The sequence below is a fragment of the Schistocerca cancellata genome, chromosome 3, assembly GCF_023864275.1.
Source record: "Schistocerca cancellata isolate TAMUIC-IGC-003103 chromosome 3, iqSchCanc2.1, whole genome shotgun sequence".
Taxonomy (NCBI): Eukaryota; Metazoa; Arthropoda; class Insecta; order Orthoptera; family Acrididae; genus Schistocerca; species Schistocerca cancellata.
This window is the reverse complement of record NC_064628.1, coordinates 623,679,084-623,704,319: the sequence shown is the minus strand read 5'-3', so window position 1 is coordinate 623,704,319 and position 25,236 is coordinate 623,679,084. Positions and strand designations below refer to the sequence as shown.

Below are 25,236 nucleotides of genomic sequence, written 5' to 3'. Positions count from 1 at the left end.
TTACAACCACCCTCCGTTAAGTTCGAATGTCCCTGTCCGTCAGTATATGCGGTCTGGCTGTGGTTTCTTCGTGTTTCCACTTCAAAACCACTAGGACAGTGACAGGTGGTTTGAAATGTCCCTGATCGATTTGTTGTTCAGGTGAGATGAAATGAGTAGTCGACGTTCGAAATCACTGAGTTCTCCAGATCGACTCGTTCCATGATAGTGTTTCTCTGCTAACGGCACAATAGTCTCTGCCTTCTTTTATACTTGTGGGTACGCCTCTCAAGACATCTAGCGGTCAATTCCGTATTACATATGGATGTCCGGATATTTTTGCTCAAATACTGTATAAAATTTCGGACAGGAGTGTTGGGGACTTCTGCAATGGAAGTTGTACGTGCCACCTGTCATTAATAAACTTCTCTAAGTTGGAAAAGTAAGGGGAGTATTGGCAATACGGGAGCTGTGAAGGCGTGTCGTAATTCGTGCCCAGTTAGTAAGATTTTTGTCTGCGAAATCGAAGGTACCACGTTCGACCTTCGATCCGGCACGTAGTACTAATCTGTCAGGAAGTTAATAAAATATTCATTGCTGTGAAATAACACGATGTAGAAGCAAATACATAGGCATCGTTCACCGGAGAAAAATGTAATCGCTGCTCCTTGTTTCATGGAATATGTTGTAACACTAATTTCTAGTGAACGATCAATATAATCCAGCGAAATGAGGGAGCGAAATCTGGTACCGCTAAATAATACAATTCTGACGCAAAGCAGCAGAAGGATACTCGAACATGATGTCACATGCAAGAGAGAACCACTGTATATCCTGCATCATTGTTAATTTCGTAAATGCAATTTTGTATTTGGCGGAGTAACTGGTGACCTCAGTCCCCGACATAGTAAATAGGATTCCTACAAAGCCACTTACTCCTTTCCACCATCTAGGAAATTCAACCTGATTCGAACTGCACGATTTCGAAGAGCACCACAGCGTTCGCGGCTACCAAGGTGGACAGCTGGAAAGACCACAACGAAATCAGGGCTCTGGAAGCGAAACGCAAGTGCGCACAGTGTGCACTACCACAATCAGCAGAAAAATGAATGAAAAAGTAAAGGAAAACAATTACATGATTTTAAAACACCGAGAAAAAATAAAATTTGGAGTATGTAGTTGTACGGGAAGTATTGCCTGCCGCACATCGGAAGATGGCTCGCGAAGTATAGAAGTAGACGTTGATCAGCATGTAACTGCTAATGCTTTTCATTTTTTGTACGGTTACAGCGTTTCCGTTGTAGCCTGAAGTGAATCACTGAAATGTGAAAAAGGTTTAGCTGATGGATCCAACTATGAAGTTGAGGAAAAAAACTTGTTTCCCTACAAAATAACACTAAACGGTGCTCGATATTTCCTTTCAATAAATTTGTATGAATTTTTAAAGGTGTAAAGTTCTTTTTGAAACACCCTGTACCTTCACTATTATGTAGATATAAATTTCCTTTTTTCTCTTCAACTATTACTTAGTAATTACTATAATCACTATTATTATTATTATTATTATTATTATATTATTACAAATAATACTATTGTTCGTGTTTTTATACTGAGACATAACTTTGTAATCAATCAAAACATATAACAACTTCAAAAAATGTTAAAAAACTACCTAATGTACGAGTATGTAGGTAAAAGAGAGTAGGTCTGTAGGAAGCAACAAATAAATAAATAAATGTTTGACATCCCGTCGACGACGGTATTATTAGAAAGGGAGCTCAAGCGCCTAATGGGGAAGAAAACTGACCGTGCCCTTTAAAGGAGCCATCCTGACATTTGCTTTAATCGATTTAGGAAAATTGCGAGCCGGACGTTGTGGCCGAGCGCTTCTAGGCGCTTCAGTCTGGAACCGCGCGACCGCTACGGTCGCAGGTTCGAATCCTGCTTCGGGCATGGATGTGTGTGATGTCCTTAGGTTAGTTAGGTTTAAGTAGTTCTACGTTCTAGGGGACTGATGACCTCAGATGTTGAGTCCGATGGTGCTCAGAGCCATATTGTGTCAGTAATTCTTGTAACAAATATTTTGGGAATTTAAGCTTCTGTCAATTTCAAGTGGAAGCAATGTCACACAGTTAAATTCTGTCACCTACGCCTAAATAAATGATGTCACACAGTATCTATACAACTGAATATTAATATATAGTATTCCTCCTATGATTACTGCTTTTCTTGCTTTAGCAATCTAACTAAAATTAGAGCTCAGAGCCATTTGAACCATTTTGAAAATTGCAAAAAACAAATGGGGACGGACGGACGGGAAACTGTTCTGTTATCCTACCGAATACGAATCCAGTTTTTTATCACTGAGCCACCTTCATCGGTGAAATTTCAACAGATCCACTTTTCTTAGAAATACGTTTTTTTTATGATAGCTAATGCGTACTAAAGGTAAAGCTGTTATGGATCCGAAGATTGATTCGAACACCACAGTGCCTTACTAGGCACGGTCCTCGCGGAGGTGATATGTCGTTGTCTTCCTCCAACCTTTGAACTGAATTACCCAGCTATTTATAGGAAGACCTACAGTTTAACGTGGATTCCAACCTACGGTGCGACTCTTTATTTTTGACAGTAATTTCCAGAGGTGAAAGAAATGAGAAGAGACAAATACAGATCCTAGGACTAACCGGGGATCGATTTCAAGATCTTTGAATGTATAGTCAGTCTGTAATAATTAAGATGATCACTGTTATAGTAACAGATTCGTTGTTCTTACAGTGATAACATTAGCAATATGTTCCTAGTAGCGTTTTCTGACCGCAAACAATCACAAAACACCCTCAAGGTCATGCAAAGATCAGTCGTGTTGTTCCTGCTGTCTGTAAGATCTTTCCGACAAGAACGAGACGGCAAAACAGAGATATGTATATATTTGTCTCTCGAATAAATCATGCTTCACGGAGAAACGTGACTCGCTTCATCTCGGTAACTGCTGTTCGCTACCGTGCCGATACACCAGAGCTCAGTAAGCTGTCTCTATTCTGCAGTCACTCTCGGGAAGTATGCTTCCTCGCAGGAATTTCGTGTAGAAACGAGTTGATGAAAATACAGTTTTGTAGAACGTGTAAAAGTCCAACTAGGCCTGATACCCGCTTTAGTAGTTTGATTTTTGGAGCACTCTCGTGCTACAGAAGGTGTCAAAACTAGATAGTTATGAGTCTATCGACGCGAAACAACAAATGTGAGTCTCCTAAGGAAATTTGGGAGAAGCCTAGCAGAGATTGATACTTTAGTTCACAGTACCAGAAGTCAATAATTGTATGTCATCATCAGTTTTTCGTGTATATATATATATATATATATATATATATATATATATATATATATATATATATATATATATATATGTGTGTGTGTGTGTGTGTGTGTGTGTGTGCCATGTTCGTATCGAAAGGTGTCTTCTTAGATAAGATTTCTTATCCTCTTTCTTCGTTAGGTTTGAAGGACCATGTGTTACCTCCAAAATAGAATTGAGTTGGCCCATTGTTCTGTCAACACGCCAATAACCGATGGACATTCACGCTCTAAGGAACATTTATGCAATGAGGAATTCTGCAATAGCATCAAAGGTTGCTGTTTGTCTTTTTTAAACTACAGCTAGCAGACCAGCTTTGCGTTTCCTTTTTATGTTATATGTTAGGTAAAGGAAAGCGGCATTTATTCGTTTGTGCTGGAAACAAATACATGAGATTTTCTGTAGCTAGTTTGCTAACAATACTATTACAGTGCTGTGTACTAGGGGCTAAGGAGGAGAATTTGTTGGTATTTTAGATCGTCTGCTAAATCTTCCTGTTATTTCGGGCTTCATAGTAGCCTCTGAAGAATATACCTTTGACAGTTGATGTTAATGTTTAGAATACAGGACAAGTGTTACATTCTAGACAATACCTGTAACTGCGAGGAAAATGAGAAAATTCATTATTTCAAATTCCTGCTCAACGAAAATATTTGTACAAACTGGGTATCCAGTAGGGATAATTTCGTCCCTAGCAAGAATTGTGTAGTAAGTAGATAAACCATAAATAAATAAGTACGTAAAATCAGAAACCAGAAGTTAACAAGTAATCACACGAAAATTTCAATAATTATCGCTGCATGACTTCGGAAAGTGTATGAAAATGAAATTACTTTGCTCCAGAGAGCGAATATTAAGGATTTTCTACGCATTTGTAATATGATGAACATACATAATTAATGGTAAAGCAGTGTAGGGAGGACAACAAGCGTTTGTGGCTGTGAATTGCAATGAAACAAGGCTAGATTCTGCCTATGTGGTGACTAATGAAAATTTATGTCGGACTAGGACGAGGACGAGGATCTCCAGCTTTTGGGGAGCAATCACTTTAATAAGTGAGATATCTGAACACTTCTACAGGTCAGATTAATACTTTCTTTGTCAGTGACGTTCTCGCGGAAGTATTTTCAAATCACAGGTGGCAACATCAATGACAATGAAATTTTGTGTCAGATCTTGAGGGGTGAGCATATAGCTTACTGCTTAATGTGATCACTCGTAAAAAGTTGGAAATACAGATTCGAGTCTCGGTCATGCATAAAACTTCCTTAGTTGAGACATTTTTCTTACACCGCGCCTTCCGTGTTGCTGACTGGTGCTCTCTAATATCATTCATGCCATTACATCGTTACTGATTTCATTCCCACCGATCCATCGATCCATTCATTTTATTTCAGTGAATGTAATTCAGCAGAGAGATTTTGCAGTTCATTTGGTAGCATAGGTTTGTAGTAAATAAAGGGCTTTAAAGGAAGCTCAGTTTCCCCTACATGTCGATCAAAAAAATTAGCGGATGCTAATCTAAGTTAAGCTCGAGAGTGCACAGAAATTTTCAGTGAACTGCAAGTGAGCCGTTACGCATTATGGAAAGATATGTCCAGGACGAACCGTAAAATATATTGCTTCCTTCCCCATACATCTCACATTGTGACCAATGCAGCACCATTATGGATATTCGGGCTTACCCTGAGGATTACCAGCAGCCTTACTTCCCACGCGCCATCTGCAATTAGAATAAAAATGAGAGAAACGGTGCTTTTACAGCGGCATGGTGGCTTTAGAGGAAAAAAGTAAATGTAGGATGAACAGAAGCTTCAATTGCGTTTTATGCGGACGTAACACCGGAAAAATGAAATGATTCAATACTATTTGGTTTCATCGAAGATTCTAATTAGTGCCGAGCGATGTGGTGCAATACTGGAAAAATACGCATTCGTATTCAGAAGGCGTCGACTTATGATTCACATTTAGCGAGCCTGATTAAGGTTACCCGCGGTTTTACTGAAGCATGTGGATTGGTTCCTTCAAGTGACTGCCAACTCTCCCCTCCCCCTCAAACTCACTCACTCACTCACTCTCTCTCTCTCTCTCTCTCTCTCTCTCTCTCTCTCTCTCTCTCTCTCTCTCTCACACACACACACACACATACACACACACACACACACACACACACACACACATTCTGTTCAGTGCAAGCTAGTCTTCCGTTTTCAGTGATCTCGATACAGACGGAATGATATATTCTACCATTACTTTCTCGGGCTGACGCATTGTGTAGATATCTATGAAGTAATGGTACTTGCTCAAGCTCTGTGACGAAGCTTCTATATCCAAACAAACTGAGCTGGGGAAGAAAGTAGTGTTCATCTGTCCTTGACAGGAAGGGCCCTTCTGTCAATCGAACTGTAGCGTTTTCACCTATCACACGGAGGGTAGTGTATGTCACGGTCGTGAACTGCGCTACGCATCCTGGCCAGAAGAGTGGTATCGAGGTCATCCGCGACGGGTGCTCTCGCTGGACCTGGAGAAATGTGGCTGCACCATCCCTGTAGGCTGACCGGATCCCGAGCGAAAGTCAGAGATCGGCCGCCGAGCCAGTCGGGCGAAAGCGCAGCAGCGTGCACCACTCTGCTTACGGCCACCTGATCTGTCCTTTACGAGCGCCGATTTCTCACCCAGATAAAACAAGGACTCTTTGCCGGGAGGAGCCGGCACGAAATTCAGTACAGCACTCAGAGTTTAAACTTCTGTGCTTTCTCGAAGGCACTGTATCCTTTTTAACAGAGCTGTGACAAGGTCTCTAGTCCTTTCGCTTTCACAGGAATGTCCAACATGTCTCCCTGGTACCTAGAGAGTCGGGGAGAAAACTGTAATTCGTCTAAACCTGCTTTCGCCAGACTTCTGTTGTACATTGAATGTATTCCCAGTTGCGAATATGGAAACCATCAGCAGTATAATGGAATGACGACAGTAAAAATTTGTGCCAGACCTGGTCTTGAACCTGGATTTTCCACTTATCGAGAGCGGCTACCCGACCATGACTCACGACCAGACCCAAACTTCCATTTGCTGTCAACCATCTGTCTACAACCTGTACTCTTACATCCACTAGGTGTATTCCCTTACAGGGGACACATTTTACTTGAAAGTCGTTTGTCCGGTGTCGGCGGATAAATCAGATATTGCCGCGCCTGTGTTATTAAAAAATACGATAGGAAGTTCCTTCGGACATTCATGCATATCCTAAGGAACTTTGCATCGTATTTCTGAACAACACAGGCAGGGCGGTATCGTATCGTAGGGTTTCATTGGTTGTGTTAACCCATTGATATCGTCCGGTAGTTTCGAATTACTTCTACCTTACATATGAACTGCTGATCATTGCCAGCATCATCCATGACACCCAGTGCTTGGTACAGAGCCACCCTGATATTTTCCGTGTGTTATAGTCTTCAGCTATATGCATCGATGTTTTCCTGTATTTTTCTGATGTCTTCTTTCTACCTTTTATTATATAAGTATATTCGACTCGTCTTTTCTCACGTCTCCGATTCTACAAAAGAACTTTCTTTAAATTCTCCGTCCACTACCAGTCATTTGTTACATAATCTGTCCGCTTACATTTCATTTTCAATATAACCATAAAAATGCCATCTACTCCGGCTTCTTCCTTGATCAGTCTGTGTTTCTTTTGTGTTCCCCAGCAATTCACAAATGCAGTTCCCTTTTGCTCAATGAACAACCATCAGTTTTTGAATGGTTGTCGCATTAAAATTTCATGCCTTACTGCCATAAATCATAACTCGAAGTACGCACTGATTGTGAACTTCCCTTTTCAGTAACATCGGAAATGTGGTTCTGATAAACCTATTTGTTTTACCAAAAGTATTGTCTGTTTGTATTCTTATGTGTATTACTTTTGCTATCCAAACACTCGTCGTACTTAACCACCTTAAATACAAATACTTATCAACTGATCCTCTGACTACACTGAGTGGCAATAAGTGATAAGGCACAGGACGTGATGTTACGAGGGATATTTTTTTCAATCTCCGAAATTAAGACTACAATGAAAACCAGGCGAAGCTTTGCGCAGTTGTGTTGCGCAGTGTCTCTAGTATGCCTTTCTATAGCGTCACGCCGCACTTTTCAGTTCTGAGCGCCACTGAGCACGTAAAGATGCCTATTAAATAGTCTCCCGCCAAATGGGAGTTCTGTTGACAGATTACGCCTGATTCGATGCAACCTACAATAAGTATCTGTCCTCAGTTTCCTTCGTGACAGTGCTCGCCCGCACACTGCAGGGGCAACGAAGATGCTTCTTTTGCGTTTTCGATGGGAAGTATTTGCTCACCCACTATACAGTCCGGATTTGGCTCCCTCTGATTTTCATATTTTCACTCACATAAACAGCTAGCTATGAGGACAGCATTTTGGCACAGACAACAAGCTCCACACCATCTTAAGCAACTGTCGGAAAAAAAACAGGCGGTAGCCTTCAATGACGAGTGAATTGGAAGACTGATAACATGCTACTAAATCTTATGTAGGGAAGTAGCTGGAAGGCGTAGCTAAGTGTTGCAAATAAAACATTTTCACTGTGCTTTCCATTTCGTGACCGATCGGATATATTTTTTTTAATCTCCTGTACTTGTGAGCCTCTTCTTCGAGAACTTTCAGAAGTGCACTCTAATGGTGAGGCATGGACTCAACCAGATTTTGGAATCTTTCTGGAGAGATTCTGAACCAAACAGCTTGCAGTTCCACCCGAAATGGTTTTTATCTAGTTGGTGCTGAGTTCATCCAGCGTGAAATGTTCAACTGGCGTAATAATTGGTGATCTGAGTGGCCAAGCCGTGGTAGTGAATTCATTGGAGTGTTCCTCAAGTCACCTGTGTGCAAGCAAAGAGCGGAGACATGTTACATTGTCATGTTAAAACATGCCATGTCCAACAGGGCACTCCAATGACTGTAATGGATGCACAGTGTCTGCAAGGATGTCCACACAGTCATTCGTCCCTGCAACCGGACAATGAGGTCTGACTGCGACCATTTGAACAAAACCCAGAACATAACTGAACCATCTCCTGCCTGGACTCAACGTTGTTAACATGCAGGATGCGTAGCGTAACGCGACACTTTCAAGCACACATTAGCTCGGTAAAAATAAAGCATGAATTCAAAGGACCTTGCTGCAAGCCGTCATTGTTCCATGGCTCAGTGATGATATTCACGGCTTGTGTCAGAAATTAAGCTCTTAGTTGGGACGTCAGCAAAGGGACGCAAGTCAAAGATTCATGCACTGCCCTACTGACGGCCAAACGCGTTTCAGTTAGTATCCCTCTACCTATAGTCGTATGCTTTGCTTTACATATATGATACAGTAGTCTCTGTTGCTTTAAGAGTTTCTTTAAAGTGACTGTATACCATAAACGGTCCATTCCATCATGAACTGTTCTACTAAGTACATATCTGTCCAGTGCATGGTCAACTACTTTTTTAATTTTAGCCATAGTTCTTCTGCATGCCCCTCTCTGGATCTAAATATTTTGAGTTTCTTCTTGAGGTGAGACATTTCTGCCTCTTCACTTAGTTTGCTGAACATATAAATCCTTCTACTTGTTGTAATTGCCCGCTGTACTTTGGTAACCATTGTTGCTCCACCTGCCTCTTGGGCACTGGCGTCAGTTTCTATGAGAACATCCTCAAAGAGGTCGGGGCTGTCTGTTGCTATTAATCCAGTATATTTCCATAATGAGTGGACTTCTGTTCTAGGTAGTCTCAGACAAAACATTAATTTAATAATGTTGCGCAGGGTGCCTTGTCACGCCCACCAGTTGCATGACTGTTACTATCCCAGTTGATTGTTGGATGATTAAAGCCTCCTCCGATAATTACAATATGACTGTAATTACGAACTAGCCTACTGAGGTTGTCTCTGCAGCTTTAGGTTACATTAGGAGGTGAGTCGGCAGAAGGACCCAGTTATAATTTTATGCCCACACCCGATACTGAGTCTTGCCCAAACAATCTCTCATGCAGCTTTAGTTTCAGTCTTGGCGGGTTTTAGTCTACTGCGATAAATACGCCAACTACATATGTCATTAGCCTATCGTTTCAAAGTACACGTACTCCTTCCACAAAAATCTCACTGCTGTCAGTTTCAGGTTTTAACCAGCTCTCTTCTGTACCAAGTGCTAGGTGAACATACGCAGGGGGGGGGGGGGGGGGGGGGGGTTCTACTGTGACAGGTGCAATATTTTACAGAATCAAACAAATAACTTTAAACTAAGCTTGCTCTTCCTTTTTAATATGGGTCTGTTGTGCTGTAAGTATTACCAGTAGAATTTTGAACTGAATCGAGTAACAGCCAAGACGAGAGTGCATTACAGCAGAAAATCTTGATATGAAATTTAATGTTAGTCTGCAGTGTTTTCTAGGTTATGGTAACTAACAAATTAGATAAATGCAGACGATATACCCTCGTGTTAAAGGGGGAAATTAATGTGACGCGATGTTGTTTACTTAAAGTAACTGTACATCACAAACGCCGATTTATTACGAAATAAATTAGACACAACACTCGTAACTTACGAAAATTCTCGAAAATATACGTTCGCGAGCGTCCGAAAATTCTCAAAAATATAGAATGAAATTAGGGAGCGATTGTTTTTCAAGGAGGATACTGTAGCTAAAAGTTTCTAAAAAGGCGTAAATTAAGTTTACAACTGACGATCTAGTACGATCTTGTTCGCAGCACTCACAAATATTTAAAAATACACAATATATCATGAATCTTAAAAAGTACTGATACAATCAATTGAAGATTATGCTAAAGCTGCACGAACAGTAAACTCTTAGAATGTAGAATTTCGAATCGGTTAACTCACAATGTGTTGTCGTGCTCTCTGCACATCTGACTGTAATGCACTGCTCAGGTTTCGTGTCTATACCCTCGCCGTACGCACATCTGAAAATGGGACAGCCATTCCCGTGACTTTCGGCCATGATTTTCAGGCCTACTGCGGAACTTTCGCTGTTAAATTTATGGCAATGGCATACGGAAGGAGACAGTTCAAATTCCAATTGGCTAGTTTAAGTATTCCACATCCTTACATAAAGACACGGCCGCTTCCCTTTCCCTCGTTGTACATTCAGAGCTACCTCTCCGTGCGTAATGACCTCGATATTAATCTCCAAACTCCTTCCTTCCTTTCTACTCTAAAAGACATTCTTTTCCCTTCTCTCTTACTAACGTTCCTCCGTCACCGAATGATACATTTTCATGTTATCATCTTACAGCTAATTTGTTGCAATTTCCTAAAAATGGCTCTGAGCACTATGGGACTTAACATCTGAGGTCATCAGTCCCCTAGAACTTAGAACTTCGTAAACCTAACTAACCTAAGGACATCACACATATCCATGCCCGAGGCAGGATTCGAACCTGCGACCGTAGCAGTCGCGCGGTTCCGGACTAAAGGGCCTAGAACCGCTCGGCCATGCAATTTACTAGTTCTGCTGTCGGCAAAATTAAGTTTTGAAAATTCTTTGTCATTTTTAGTACTTTCAGCTAGAAATTTCAATCAGATATCAATGGGAATGAAGTCAATGACGTTATGAGATGAAATTATATCTGCAAAACCCGTCTACAAATATTGAAGCTACAGTATAATGAATACGTTGTGACAATTAAAAACTCACGCAATAGAGGGACTTAAAGCAAGGTTATCTTCTTCCCGAGAGGAGTCACGTTAATGATTAGGTCTTCTTAACACATTTCCAGGTCTGATTCAAACTTACACTGGCCCTGAGGTCTTGTGTTTATAGTATTGAAAGATCTAAGTCAAAACAAGACCCCTGGAGTAGGCAACTTTCCTTCAGAATCACGGAGATCCTTTGGAGAATATACCACGATAAAAATATTCGACTTGATGTCCAAGATATGTAAGACCTGGCAAATACCCTCAGCCTTCAAAAGAAGGCAGCTGCTGACAAATATGAATATTACCGGGTTATTACCTAACAAGTCATGGATGCAAAACATTGACACGAGATCTGTATAGAAGAATGGAGAAACTGGTTGATGCCGACCTCGTTGAAGACCATTTTGGGTTCCGGAGAAATTCAGGAACACCTGAGGCTATACTCACATTTCAACTATTTTAGATAGGCTTCAGTTTCTGCAGAAAGCAGACTGCAGCTATAAGAGACGAAAGACATGAAATGGAAGCAGTGGTTGACAGTGCAACGAGACATGGTTGTAGCCTATCCCCCGTGCTATTCGTGCGTTAAGCAAGCACTAATGGGAACCAAAAGAAGAATTCAGACATAATAAATAACGGGAAGGACATCCGGTCACCCCTTACATATTGAAGCGCCAAAGAAACCGGTATAGGCATGCGTATTGAAATACAGAGATATGGAAACAGCCAAAATATGGCGCTGCGGTCGTTAAAGCCTATGTAAAACAGTAAGTACATATCAGGAATCCGGGAAAACATCAAATCTCCGACCTCGCTTCGGACGGAAGAAGATCCTATAAGAACGGGACCAACGATGACTGAAGAGAATAGTTCAAAGCTACAGAAGTACAGCCCTTCCGCAAACTGCTGCAGATTTCCATGCTGGGCCATCAACAAGTGTCAGTGTGTGATCCATTCAACGAAACATCATCGATATGGGCCTTCGGAGCAGAAGGCTTACTCGTTTACCATTGATGATTGCACGAAACAAAGCTTTAGCCTCGCCTGGGCCCGTCAACATTGGACTGTCGATAACTGGAACTTGTTGCCTGGTCAGACGAGTCTCGTTTCAAATTGTATCGACCAGATGGACGTGTACGGGTATGAATATAACCTCATGAATCCATGGACCCTGGATGTTCAAGCTGATGAAGGATCGGTAATGGTGTGTGGCGTGTGCAGCTGGAGTGATATGGCTCTGAGCACTATGGGACTTAACGTCTAAGGTCATCAGTCCCCTAGAACTTAGAATACTTAAACCTAACCAGCCTAAGGACATCACACACATCCATGCCCGAGGCAGGATTCGAACCTGCGACCGTAGCGGTCACGCGGTTCCAGACTGTAGCGCCTTTAACCGCTTGGCCACACCGGCCGGCGAGTGATATGGGACACCTGACACATTTAGATACGACTCTGACAAGTGACACGTACGTAAGCATCATGTCTGATCATCTGCATCCATTCATATCCATTGTGAATTCCGACGGACTTGGCAATTCCAGCATTACAATGCTACACACCACACGTCCGGGATTGCTGCAAAGTTTCTCCAGGAATGCACTTCTCAAATGGTTCAAATGGCTCTGAGCACTATGGGACTTAACTTCTCAGGTCATGAGTCCCCTAGAACTTAGAACTACTTAAACCTAACTAACCTAAGGACATCACACACATGCATGCCCGAGGCAGGATTCGAACCGACAACCGTAGCGGTCGCGCGGTTCCAGACTGTAGCGCCTAGAACCGTTCGGCCACTCTGGCCGGCTGCACTTCTCACAAGGGAACCTCCCCATCGCACCTCCCTCAGATTTAGTTATAAATTGGCACAGTGGATAGACCTTGAAAAACTGAACACAGATCAATCGAGAAAACAGGAAGAAGTTGTGTGGAACTAAGAAAAAAATAAGCAAAATATACAACCTGAGTATTTCATGCGCAAGATAGGCAACAACAAGGATAGGCTGAACCAAGGAGCGCCGTGGTCTTGTGGTTAGCGTGAGTAGCTGCGGAACGAGAGGTCCATGGTTCAAGTCTTCCCTCGAGTGAGAAGTTTACTTTCTTTATTTTCGCAAAGTTATGATCTGTCCGTTCGTTCATTGACGTCTCTGTTAACTGTAATAAGTTTAGTATCTGTGTTTTGCGACCGCACGGCAAAACCGTGCGATTAGTAGACGAAAGGACGTGCCTCTCCATTGGGAACCGAAAACATTTGATCGCAAGGTCATAAGTCAACCGATTCCCCCACAGGAAAACACGTCTGATATATTCCATACGACACTGGTGACGGCATGTGCGTCACATGACAGGAATATGTTGTTTAGGTGTAGTGTCACCATACTACGGAGCAGTTACCTCGCATCGGGGGACGGACAGATAATAGTTGTCTGAAAATAAAAAATTAAAGTTATCACACAAGGGAAGACTTGAGCCAAGGACCTCTCGTTCCGCAGCTACTCACGCTAACCACGAGATCACGGCGCTCCTTAGTTCAGCCTATCCTTGTTGTTGCCTATCTTGCGCATGGAGTACTCAGTTTTTATATTTTGATTATTTTTTTCATAGTTCCACACAACTTCTTCCTGTTTTCTCGATTGTTCTGTGTTCAGTTTTTCAAGGCCTATCCACTCTGCCAACTTATAACTAAATCTGAGGGGGTAGCGATGGGGAGGTTCCCTTGTCAGTTTAAACGCTTCTGCTGGCCACCAAACTCCCGAGACATGAACATTACTGAGCATATCTGGGATGCCTTGCAATGTGCTGTACAGAAGAGATCTCCACCCCCTCGTACTCTTACGGATTTATGGACATGGATTGATGGTGTAAATTCCCTCCAGCACTACTTCAGACCTTAATCTGAGTCCATGCCATTTCACGTTGCGGCACTACTGCGTGCTCGCGCGGTCTTACACGCAGGTGTACCAGTCTCTTTGGCTGTTGAATGTATTAAGCATGCCACAACCGTTAATAACCATCCTGACACTGCACCAATGCGGGACGAAGGCGCAAGAAAATGAGGATGATGTAATCAGTATCACAATATTACGAAATAATGATAATGGTAAAAATATTTTAAAAAACTTAGTTTCGTCATCGAAACAGAATCCCACCTTTTATCTTTTCCTCTCAGAAAATTTTATTTTACTCTTTAGTATTATCCCCAGGATAGGAAACAATGGCCTGGAGTCTAGACGGCATGACGTACCGGAGAGATGGTTGTCTCCGCCACTGGCCGGCGCGGTCTGCAGGCGTCCCTCCATGGCGCGCAGGCGCGTGTGCAGGTCCCGGGTGTGCATGAACAGGAACAGTGTGCTCGACACCGCCATCAGCGCCACCAGCTCGATCGTCCTGCAACACACACCGTCCACGTCAGGGAACGCTCACTCTACAGCAGGCAGAGCAGCGCTGCCACGTCTGCATCTACACACGTTCTCTGCAAACCACTACTAAGTGCTTGACAGAGAGTACTTCTCATTGTAAAAATTTATAGAGATGCTTCCCATTCCATTCACAATGAATAATTGTTTAAATGCTATTAGGCGCTCTGTAATTAATCTACACTACTGGCCATTAAAATTGCTACACAAAGAAGAAATGCAGATGATAAACGGGTATTCATTGGACAAATATATTATACCAGAACTGACATGTGATTACATTTTCACGCGATTTGGATGCATAGATTCTGAGAAATCAGTACCCAGAACAACCGCCTCTGGCCGTAATAACGGCCTTGATACGCCTGGGCATTGAGTCAAACAGAGCTTGGATGGCACGTACAGGTACAACTGCCCATGCAGCTTCAGCACGATACCACAGTTCAAGAGTAGTGACTGGCGTATTGTGACGAGCCAGTTGCTCGGCCACCATTGACCAGACGTTTTCAATTGGTGAGAGATCTGGAGAAAGTTCTGGCCAGGAAAGTAGTCGAACATTTTCTGCATCCAGAAAGGGCCGTACAGGACCTGCAACATGCGGTCGTGCATTATCCTGCTGAAATGTAGTGTTTCGAGGGATCGAATGAAGGGTAGAGCTACAGGTCGTAACACATCTGAAATGTAACGTCCACTGTTCAAAGTGCCGTCAATGCGAACAAGAGGTGCGTTCACCGCGATGTCGCCAAACACGGATGTGACCATCATGATGCTGTAAACAGAACCTGGGTTCATCCGAAAAAAATGACGTTTTGCCATTCGTGCAACCAGGTTTGTCGTTGAGTACACCATCGCATGCGCTAGGAGAGGCTAACTCCGCCTCAGATTTGGTATAAAATCTGACAGGGTTCCATTGAGCCTTGGTGCTCGGCCAGTCTCGAAATATTACTAAAATTTTAGGAAACAGGATTCAAAGTGATTAAAAATTATCAGATAGTTTCACAAGGCTGTATTGTTGCCAGTGCAATAAAGGAAATAAAAAATTTCAAGAGTGTGATTAAAATTCAGGGCGAAAGGATATTAGTGATAATACTCGGTGATGACCTTTCATGAAAATGAGGAAGAAATACGAGATTTGTTGAGTGGAATGAACGCTGTAATGAGCACGGGATTGGGAGTAACATAGGATGAATATAATGAGAAGTACCAGAAATGACATCAGTGATAAACTTAAGTGTCAAAATTGGAGATCGCTTAGTTCCCGAAAAAAAGGAAATTTGCTACCTTGGAAGCAAAATAAGGCATGACAGACGATGCAAGAAGGATATAGGAAGCAGGCTAACACGGGCAGATGAAGCATTTCTCGCTAAAATAAATCTGCCAGTTTCAAATATGGGCCTTGAGCAAGAAATTTCTGAATATGTTTTCCCGTAACGCAGCATTTGATGGAAACAAATCATGGACTATGAAAGGATAGGAAAAGAAGACAATCGAAGCATCTGAGATGCGATGTTACGGAAGGATGCTAGTAATTCAGTGAACTGATAAAATAACGAAAAAGGAGGTTCTTTGCAGAATCGGCAAGGAAGGGAATATCTAAAAGCACTAGCTAGAAGAACGGACGGGATGTTAGGGCACGTATAAATACAAATACAGCCGAGAAAATGTATGGAAAGCAGAGAGGGGGGGGGGGGGAATCAGATACATTAGCGAAATCATATAGTTTAGAAATTATATAATTATCACTCAGTCATTAGTTGTCCCATTTGATCTCTATGAGACTTTGGGATTTCTAGGTTCACAATACACAGATATTGTGCCTACCGTTCTTCTTCCACTGGTTGAAGCAAAGTAAAAGATGCATGTCTTCAAACCCTCCTCCTGTACACTGATGAGCCATAACATTTATGACCATCTGCTTAGTAGTTTGTTTGTCCGTCTCTGGAACGAAATAATCACTGATTCCACGTATCAGGTATCCGACAGCTCGTTGGTAGGTTTGTGGAGATATGTGGCATTAGATGTCTACGTACAGATCATGTAATTCATGTAAATAATGGTCCGCTGAGTTGCGTACGCCGTGATGGCTCCCGATAGCGACCCAGGTGGGTTCCATAGGATTTACATCAGGCGAACTTGGTCGCCGAATCATCAACGTGAGTTAACTATAATGCTCCTCAAACCACTGTAGCACGCTTCTGGCTCCGAGACACGGACAATTATGCTGCTGAAAGATGACATCACTGTCCGGGAAGACATCAAGCATGAAGGGATACAGGTGGTTCGCAGCGGTCAGCGTTCCTTCGAGTACTACCACAGATCCCATTCATGGGCAGGAGAATGTCTCCCATAGCATAATACTGCTCCCCCCAGCCTGTATCCGTGGCACGCTGCAAGTTTCGAGCCCCTGTTCACCTCAGTGACGACGTTTGTGGAGACGATCATCGACCCAGTGTAGCAAAAATGTGAGTCACCCGAAGAGCCGACATGTTTTCATTGAAGGACTGTCGAATTCCGATGCTCCCGTGCCCACTGTAACCGTAACTGATGTCGTTGTTAGGTGAACATGCGAACAGGGGTGGTCTGCAGCGGAATTCATTGTTCAACAATGTACATACTAATTAAACTAACTTAGGATATGGACAACAGACGCACCCATGTCCGAGGGAGGACTCGAACCTCCGACGGGGAGCCACACGGACCGTGACAAGGCGCCTCAGACCGCGCGGCTACCCCGCGCGGACCCACGGATCACCATCTACCCTACTTTGCAGAGCAGACAAGCCTTCGAACCACACGTTCTGCGAAGAGTCGTGGACGTCCAACCATTTAGTGCCTAGTGACAGTTTTACTGTCCTACTCTTTCCGTAGATGCTCACGACAGTAGCACGTGTACATTCGACCTGCTTTGCTGTCTTTGAGATACTCGTTCACCGGCTCTGCGTAAGAACAATCCGTCCTTTGTCAAAGTCCCTTATCTCAATGGATTTCTCCATTTGCAGCCCATACCTTGGCTAGGGTGATTCCCCGTCCGTGTCTGCTCCGCTTACATACTTTTGTTACCGCGTCACGTGCCCGCAACGCTACCAGGCGGCATCCACCATCGGGGTGGGCAGTGGTCATAATGTTTTGGCTTGTAATTATATAGTAATGACCATAACATTTTCACGTAATGTCACGTAATGCTTCTTCTTTATGGGGTATCAGGTTTCAGTGCATGTTTTACAGACTGTATGCTTCCGAACAACCTTCATCACTGCTAATGGTTTTCTTTCACTAAATGGCTCTTTTTATTGATAAGAAATGAATGCTTTGTTGCGAACTCATTCGTTCCACTTTCTGTCTGAAGTGGCAAGAGACAAACGGAGTCGAAACTACAGTCTAAATACTCGTCGAACCGCAACAGCCCTATCTCATCGTGCGCGTTAAGGCGCCCGTCACCTACCATCGGTCGATATCGTCATCGACCACGAATAATTTTACCGTCATGCACCTTTCCCGATGATGTATGCATTCAAAGATCTATGTCAGTACTGCTGCTTAATAGGTGGGAGATGAAATCCGTCCTGCAAATCATACTGTTCTGAATATTTCATTGGCATATTGTTACGCAAAATCCACGTTTGATCGGAAAGTATTAATTATTCCCTAAAGCCTTGCAAGTTGCATTTATCGACACTCCAGTGCAGCTGTAAAAAGTAAAAGTAACTCTGCGATCAGGCCCTAAGGGACCACGCGTTTCCGACCGGCCGCCGCGTCGCACTGTTCCACATGGCTTCGTTTAGATGCGGTGTGGAGGGACGTGAAGTCAGCACACACTCTCCAGGTCGTTACGGCTGTCTAGACCTTAGACGGCTTCTCATTCAAGCAACTGCTCAAATAATATCACCAGGCTAAGTGCAAACCGTTCCTGTCCTCACGCCGCGCGCGGTAGCCGCATGGTCTGGGGCACCTTGCCAAGGTTTGCGCCGCCCCCCCCCCCCCCCCCCCCCCGTCGTGGTTTCAAGTCCTCCCTCGGGCATGGGTGTGTGTATTGTCCTTAGCGTAAGTTATTTTAAGTAATGTGCGAGCCTAGGTACCGATGACCTCAGCAGTTTCATTTCATAGGAAGATACCACAAATTTCCAAATTTTTCCAGTCCTCACACCAAGGTAAAACTCTTAGCAGTACGGGGAAATGAACACAGGTCCTCCGCATGGCAGTCAGTTATGCTGAGATGACCACTCAGTTGAGTCGTGCCCACTGTATTTGTAAACATCTTGTTTGGAAGAGTAACATGCCGTAACAGAAACGTGTTGGCGTTGCAACCTGATCAAGTGTGTAGGACCACCAGATACGATTAAGCAGGTTGGCGTTCTCTCTCTGTGTTCGTGCCGCCACTTTCCTAGGCGGAGCGCGTAAGCCGTTTATCGGAGAAACCGGCGTAATGCCACGTACGTGCCGCCTTGGCAGGACATTTCTCCGCGCGCTCCACATCTAGGACAGGGAATGCGTCACTCTGTCTGGCTCTCCAAGAAAACCGAAGAGCTCTACCTCCTCACTACTTCACCTCCCCGCCATTTTCATCCCCTTAAACAACGTGCAGCGTAAACTTAGATTTATTTATTATTGTGTAAATGTGTCCTTATAGCATACGCAGAAAATCATTACGAGAAAAAGAAGTATTTTTCGTTTCAAATTTGTGTATATTATGTCATAACACGATGAATTAAATGGAGTTCTACGTCAAAATAACAGTAGGCCGGTAGCCTAAAGGACAAGAATAAAAAACAACGGTGAAAGAACACAATCTCTCCGTTTTATTAAAAAAAGGTTATTAATCAGATTGTTAAGATTTTATAGAAATGTAACATCTTTTTCTTTTAGACCAAGAAAGAAAATATGTCAAAGCCTTAGGTCTGTGAACAATAAATGCCCTAGTCTGTGGGCTTGCGGACTATATAAAATTCTGGGTACATGTTGTAAACTCTACACTGGAACTACAAAGAGAAGTGTGATTACACGAATAAAGATACGCAATTGTTTTTGCCGACTAGGAAAAGAAGAACAAATTGCTGCAGCAAAGCATACTCTTCAGTCAGGAAATTAGGAAGGTAGCATTCCCGGAACCAAAATTTTATCTACAATGACGACCCGTTATCTACGGCTATATTACAAAGAAACCATCGAAATTTGTAAACATTTGCACAATTTTAACAGAGAAGGGGAAGCGGTGAAATTGTAATATAGACAATAGCTCTACAGAATCTATCGATAAGTTTCACCTTTGATAGACGACAGTTCTGTAGTAAAGTTTTATCTCTGACGAAGATTATCTCTGCCGATCACGTGTAAACTCCTCCACGCCCCTTTTAATAGAATTTATAACGCTCTCCGACATCTGACCCATCAATCGGCAAGATTCAATCGAAACAGGAGCACGTATGAAGATGTCCGACGCAGCCCTGGACAAAACGTCTGGAAAAAAAAGTTTGATGGATCACGATCGTAAAATCAGATAGATTCACCAGGAGCTAAGACAACTGGTCGTAAAAGCTTTCGATGAATTTCGTCTATATATGTCTTCTACAATTACGTAACTCCATGATTTTTGTCGAGCCTAACCACTGGACACGAACATTGCAGAAAAGATGTTGTGTCTTTTTTAGAGAGCCAAGTTACACATCCTCAGGAGGCGAAGAAGCTATAAAAATTAAGGTATTACACCTGAACATAGGCTAACAGTAGCCTACACGTATTGCGCGATAGAATAAAAAAAGCATATTTTTGACTGAAGGCGGTTTTTTCGTAAACTTCCTTTGAACAGAGTGTTAATGAAAAAGGATTAATATATCCGAAATCACTGTTTCAATGAACTAGTCAAGAGATACGTTCACTACTTCATTAAATGACTTTTCCGACAGCAGTGTGCAGTCTGTGACCTCGTGTGGTGGCGTTTAGGGTTACTAATATAAAACTGATGACATCAGGAAGGATGTTTGGCGTGATGCTGCTTACGTGGTACTACCTTCCTGAAGAAGACAAATCAGGACAGCTGTCACGAAATAATAAAATTTTCCGGACGAATGCGAGTTTCATTATGATTTAATGAATCCGGATGTATGGAAAAAGTTCCATAGTTAACGAGCAAGAACTTACCGAAAGCAAAATCCACTCCATTAATAAGTATTATGGATCTTCATTTCCGCTGCTTCATCTGAGACTAGTTCATCTTACTTCTACAACTGGTAAAATTGACCTTCAAAAGATTCCAATCACCCCTTTTGCGCGCAGTTTCCCATCTGTCCTACTTATCACTCTGAGATCCGAGATACAGTTTCTAGTACTACTTGTTGGAAGAAGAGAATTAAATTACTCGCTTACTGTCTTTGGCCACTTAGACCGTCGTATGCAAGATCTTAGTCCTTCCGAGCTGAGCTGTTGCAAAATGAATACGATGAGTTTTTATACACGCACGCGACATAGTCCCTGTGAAAAGGTTGCAGTTCTGATTAATGTCACACAACAAAAACGCTCTTATTGAATATTTGGCAACAGCTACTCTGACGAATGTTTCAATGATGTCCGAAGTCGACGTCATCATTTATTTTTCGCATCTTGTATCCAGTCTCGTCAAATCGCTTGCCAAGAATTACGCCCTGCAACATTGCGAGAAATTTCTATAATTGGTTTTACTGGATGGCACTAGACTCTAGAATATCGAAATGATTGTGGTCATAGGCCATATAAACGGGTTTAAAAATAGTAAGAGGGTTGTATTGCATCCTGTGAGAAGCAATGACCAGTCTAGTACGCAATATTGGGACATGCTAGCAATGAAGAAAGCCTGCTTAAATACACATTCACACTATGTACCCGCCACCAGCTTGCATTCAGACGATTATGCTTCTACAAGGAAAAAGAGGTTATAACTGGGAAATTATAACTTATGAAATGTCAAAAAAAACCATGATTACGTAAAATTGTCTCCAGTTAAAATGTCCCTCAGACAACTTCCGAATAGATGTTACAACTAATCCTCCATACCCCATGAGAAGCACTAGTAATGTTTGCAGGGTGATTTCAGTATGCCACGTGCTAATAGAATCCTGCTTATGTGCTGAACATGTGATAAGAGGTGGATTACTGGTTCTCTTGCCCACATGCTCTGTACATTAGCGGATAGTGATACGCCTGTACTACCCCTTAACTGAGAGGGAAAGGTAAATTTTACGTGTGCCCAGAATGACAAAACTAATCCAGCCTTCTTATGCATCACAATCTGCCTTGTAAGTGAAAAATTGTTCCCCCAGTTTTATTATGCTATATTTATTACGCGGTTTAGTGTAACCTCTTAACCTAGAACGAGGAATGTCGTATACATAAGTGGTACTCAACCTTTTTCATATCAGCGTTTCCTAGCTGCCTTGGAATAGTGTTCAGCTTTTCTTCTCTCTCTCTCCTCAGCACAATACCACAAGTCTCCCCAGCTAAGAGACAGTCAAATTGTACTTTGTTTTAAAACCTTATTATGTACGTAGTATTACCGTAAGCATCGCTTTAAATGCACGAAAGTTTTGATTAAAACGGTAATTATGATAAATTAAATTTACTGTAATTTATAACCAAAAAAATATTATTAATAATCTCAAATAAATTGTTCCAAGTTCACTTTTTATACTAAATTATATTTCCATAATACTGAACATGTTTTAATAAAATAATAATAAAATAAAGAATGCCATTTTGTAATTTGCAGTTCTTAAAAGCTTATAATTAATTATGAAAGTAACCAAAGACATATTTTAATCAGCTGAATAATTAAAAACAGGGAAATTTGGATACATTAATAATGAAGCCCTAATGGGATAGTATTTTTTGGAAAGAATAACTAATTCAAACTTTGATTCCTATTTGATAGATCTGATAGATATGTAGAATGTTAGCCGGCCGGTGTGGCCGAGCGGTTCTAGGCGCTTCAGTCTGGAACTGCGCGACCGCTACGGTCGCAGGTTCGAATCCTGCCTTGGGCATGGATGTGTGTGATGTCAGGTTAGTTAGGTTTAAGTACTTCTAAGTTCTATGGGCTGATGACCTCAGGTGTTGAGTCCTTTAGTGCTCAGAGCCATTTGAACCATTTTGTAGAATGTTAAATGAAACGTGCACAATCTTTAATGGTCTCAGGAAGCTACTGTATAAAGCAGTAACAAAGACATTGAAATATATGTAATAATAATAATAGTAACGTATTCACAAAATTGACATGAATCTACATCATTGCCGGCCGCGGTGGTCTAGCGGTTCTGGCGCTGCAGTCCGGAACCGCGGGACTGCTACGGTCGCAGGTTCGAATCCTGCCTCGGGCATGGGTGTGTGTGATGTCCTTAGGTTAGTTAGGTTTAAGTAGTTCTAAGTTCTAGGGGACTTATGACCTAAGATGTTGAGTCCCATAGTGCTCAGAGCCATTTTTCTACATCATTAGTCGCTCATAAACAAATGCCAATTTCGTGATATCTCGTTCCACCTTTTTCAGTCGTAGTCTAAGATCACCACTTTCACATAACTGCACTATGTTTCTCGCTTCTGCCAGCAGGTTAAAAACATTAACTGTTAGAAAATGTATTTACAAGTATTTCATATTTGTTTGCCATTTTAAGTCCTTCTGGTCTCATTTTTAAACTAAATGGTATCAGAAGTTTAATCAGTTATATCGGGTTTAGTTGTCTATCTAGCTATCTACAAAGGTGATTATTAAAAATCTGCAAGTATCATTGGGGGCCAAGTAACTGTTACTGAATGCTGCACTATACTTCAAAGTGACTCAGCTATATAATACTATTTTTCAGCATACTACCAAACCTCCGTAGACAACATTCGGGACGTTCTACCAATCATTCAGTTCGTCGGCGATAGAAGTCCGCTTCACGGTCACAGAACTGTCCGAGAACAATTTTTTGAACGTCCTCATGTTTGGAAAATGTCTCCCTCCCTCTCTCTCTCTCCTCCCACCAGACGCTCTGCCTCCATTGTCTTGACATTGTCGTTTGTGGTAGACGTCGATGGCCTTGCTTCTCGATCAGCCATACCCACGTCAGTGCGGTCTTTGTCAAATTGTACGCACCATTTCACTACTGCTGGTCACGACATTACATTTGTTCCATATACTGCCAGAATTTTACGATGAATCTGTGTGCAGTTTAGACATTTTGCCACAAGTATCGTACTGTCTCGCGTACCTCATCTTTGGGGTGCGCTTGCAGGTCGTACAACATTTCATTCGCTCCCAGTGATCTATCAGGTGTCTGAAAATGCACCACTCTTGTTGTGTAAAGGTCTTAAGATATGTCAGTAATTGAAAAGACAATCAACAAAGCAAAAACCCGACGTCCGACCCCGCCGCCTTTTTTCAGAGTGGCGCATTTCGCTGCAACGTTCCCTCGAGATCATCACTATACGATCAGGTCACTGATCCATATTTTTTAGCTTTAACCCTTACCTTACTCTCTCTCTGTCTCTCTCTCTCTCTCTTTCTTTCTCTCTTCCTCTGTGTGTGTGTGTGTGTGTGTGTGTGTGTGTGTGTGTGTGATACATGCAACAATGGGATCTAATTAAAAGCAGCGCGGTATTACTGTTAAATAGTTGCGAGTTCTGGGAAAGCTAAGTGTGGGAGAGGATAAAGCAGAGCGCTGTTGAGGACAAAGAAATTGCGTCCGGCGTTCGTATGCATATCGCGGATGAGATTTCACGGTCCGCTTTTGCCGCCGTGAACTATTCCGCTGTATGGTCGAGACCCGAGAGAAAGGTAGCGATGGACGAGTCACTCCCCGTCGGCGTTTCCGCGTCTGCCAGACGTGTAGCCCGGGCCGGAGAAAGGGCGGGCAAAGTGAACGGAGCAAGAGCACGTGTCGTGAAAGCGGCCTGTCCACCTGCAGCTGACCCCCTACAGCATCGGCCAGGCCACCACTCCAGATGCTTCTGTGCTCTGTGCGGCCAGGGATGCATCGAGCATAAGACACTGCGGCTGACGCACGGAGTTTGCAACTATTGTTTAGAGCTCTTCCTTAATTTTTTCCCTTATTTACTGCTACATTGTCCTTCGAGTAGGCTATAGCCGACACTTTACACTTGCTTCAGCTGTGCTACTATTCCGTCTGTTAACGATCTTGTCGAGCGGAAGCTGACTCTCGTTAATACTGGAGCGTCATCAAGTCGTCACCAGCTTTCCCGACTTCACTGCAGAGTGGAAATTCGTTCTAGAATATCAGCGTTGTTTCTTCGGTCAAATCGAGCATAGGTGCTGACGGACTCTTCCTGATCACGATATTGTGCACTACTATTTTAAGCTAAATTTGAAACCTCTGCGTAATGTATTCGTAGGTTGAGGAAGTGTGGCCATTTCACCTGTGAAATGCGCTTAAGTTCGGTGCGACCATATTTTTATTCAAGAAAAATACACGCATGTTGAAAAAAAGAAAAAAAACAGAAAACATTGAACAACTAGAGACAGGACGTTCACATTCACGAAACATGTACATTAGTGTGTTCTGCAGAAATGATAAGCTTTTCAGTGACCTTGGTTCAGCATGTGTCCTGCTGTTACCTAGTAGGCACAGGGCCCGCCATCGGCACTGATAACTTGTTCCATGCATGATGGCATCGACCCGTATAAGGCGCGAATGGCGTCCTGTGATAAAACCATTAATGCTCCACTCACCTGGTTCCAAAGTTCATCTGTGATAGTTGGCATTGGGTCATAGCGCTGCATCCGTCGTTACACCATATTCCACACATTTTCGACTGGCGA

General features: G+C 42.6%; 1 protein-coding gene across 1 annotated transcript in view; it reads right to left on the bottom strand.

Annotated features, from left to right (window-relative positions):
- Positions 1-25,236, bottom strand: part of LOC126175538 (heparan sulfate 2-O-sulfotransferase pipe) — a 273,615-nt gene that overhangs the window by 172,919 nt on the left and 75,460 nt on the right. Inside the window, exon 2 of the mRNA XM_049922371.1 lies at positions 14,285-14,427. Within this exon, the coding sequence (XP_049778328.1) occupies positions 14,285-14,427 (143 nt within the window). The remainder of the gene's footprint in view (positions 1-14,284; positions 14,428-25,236) is intronic.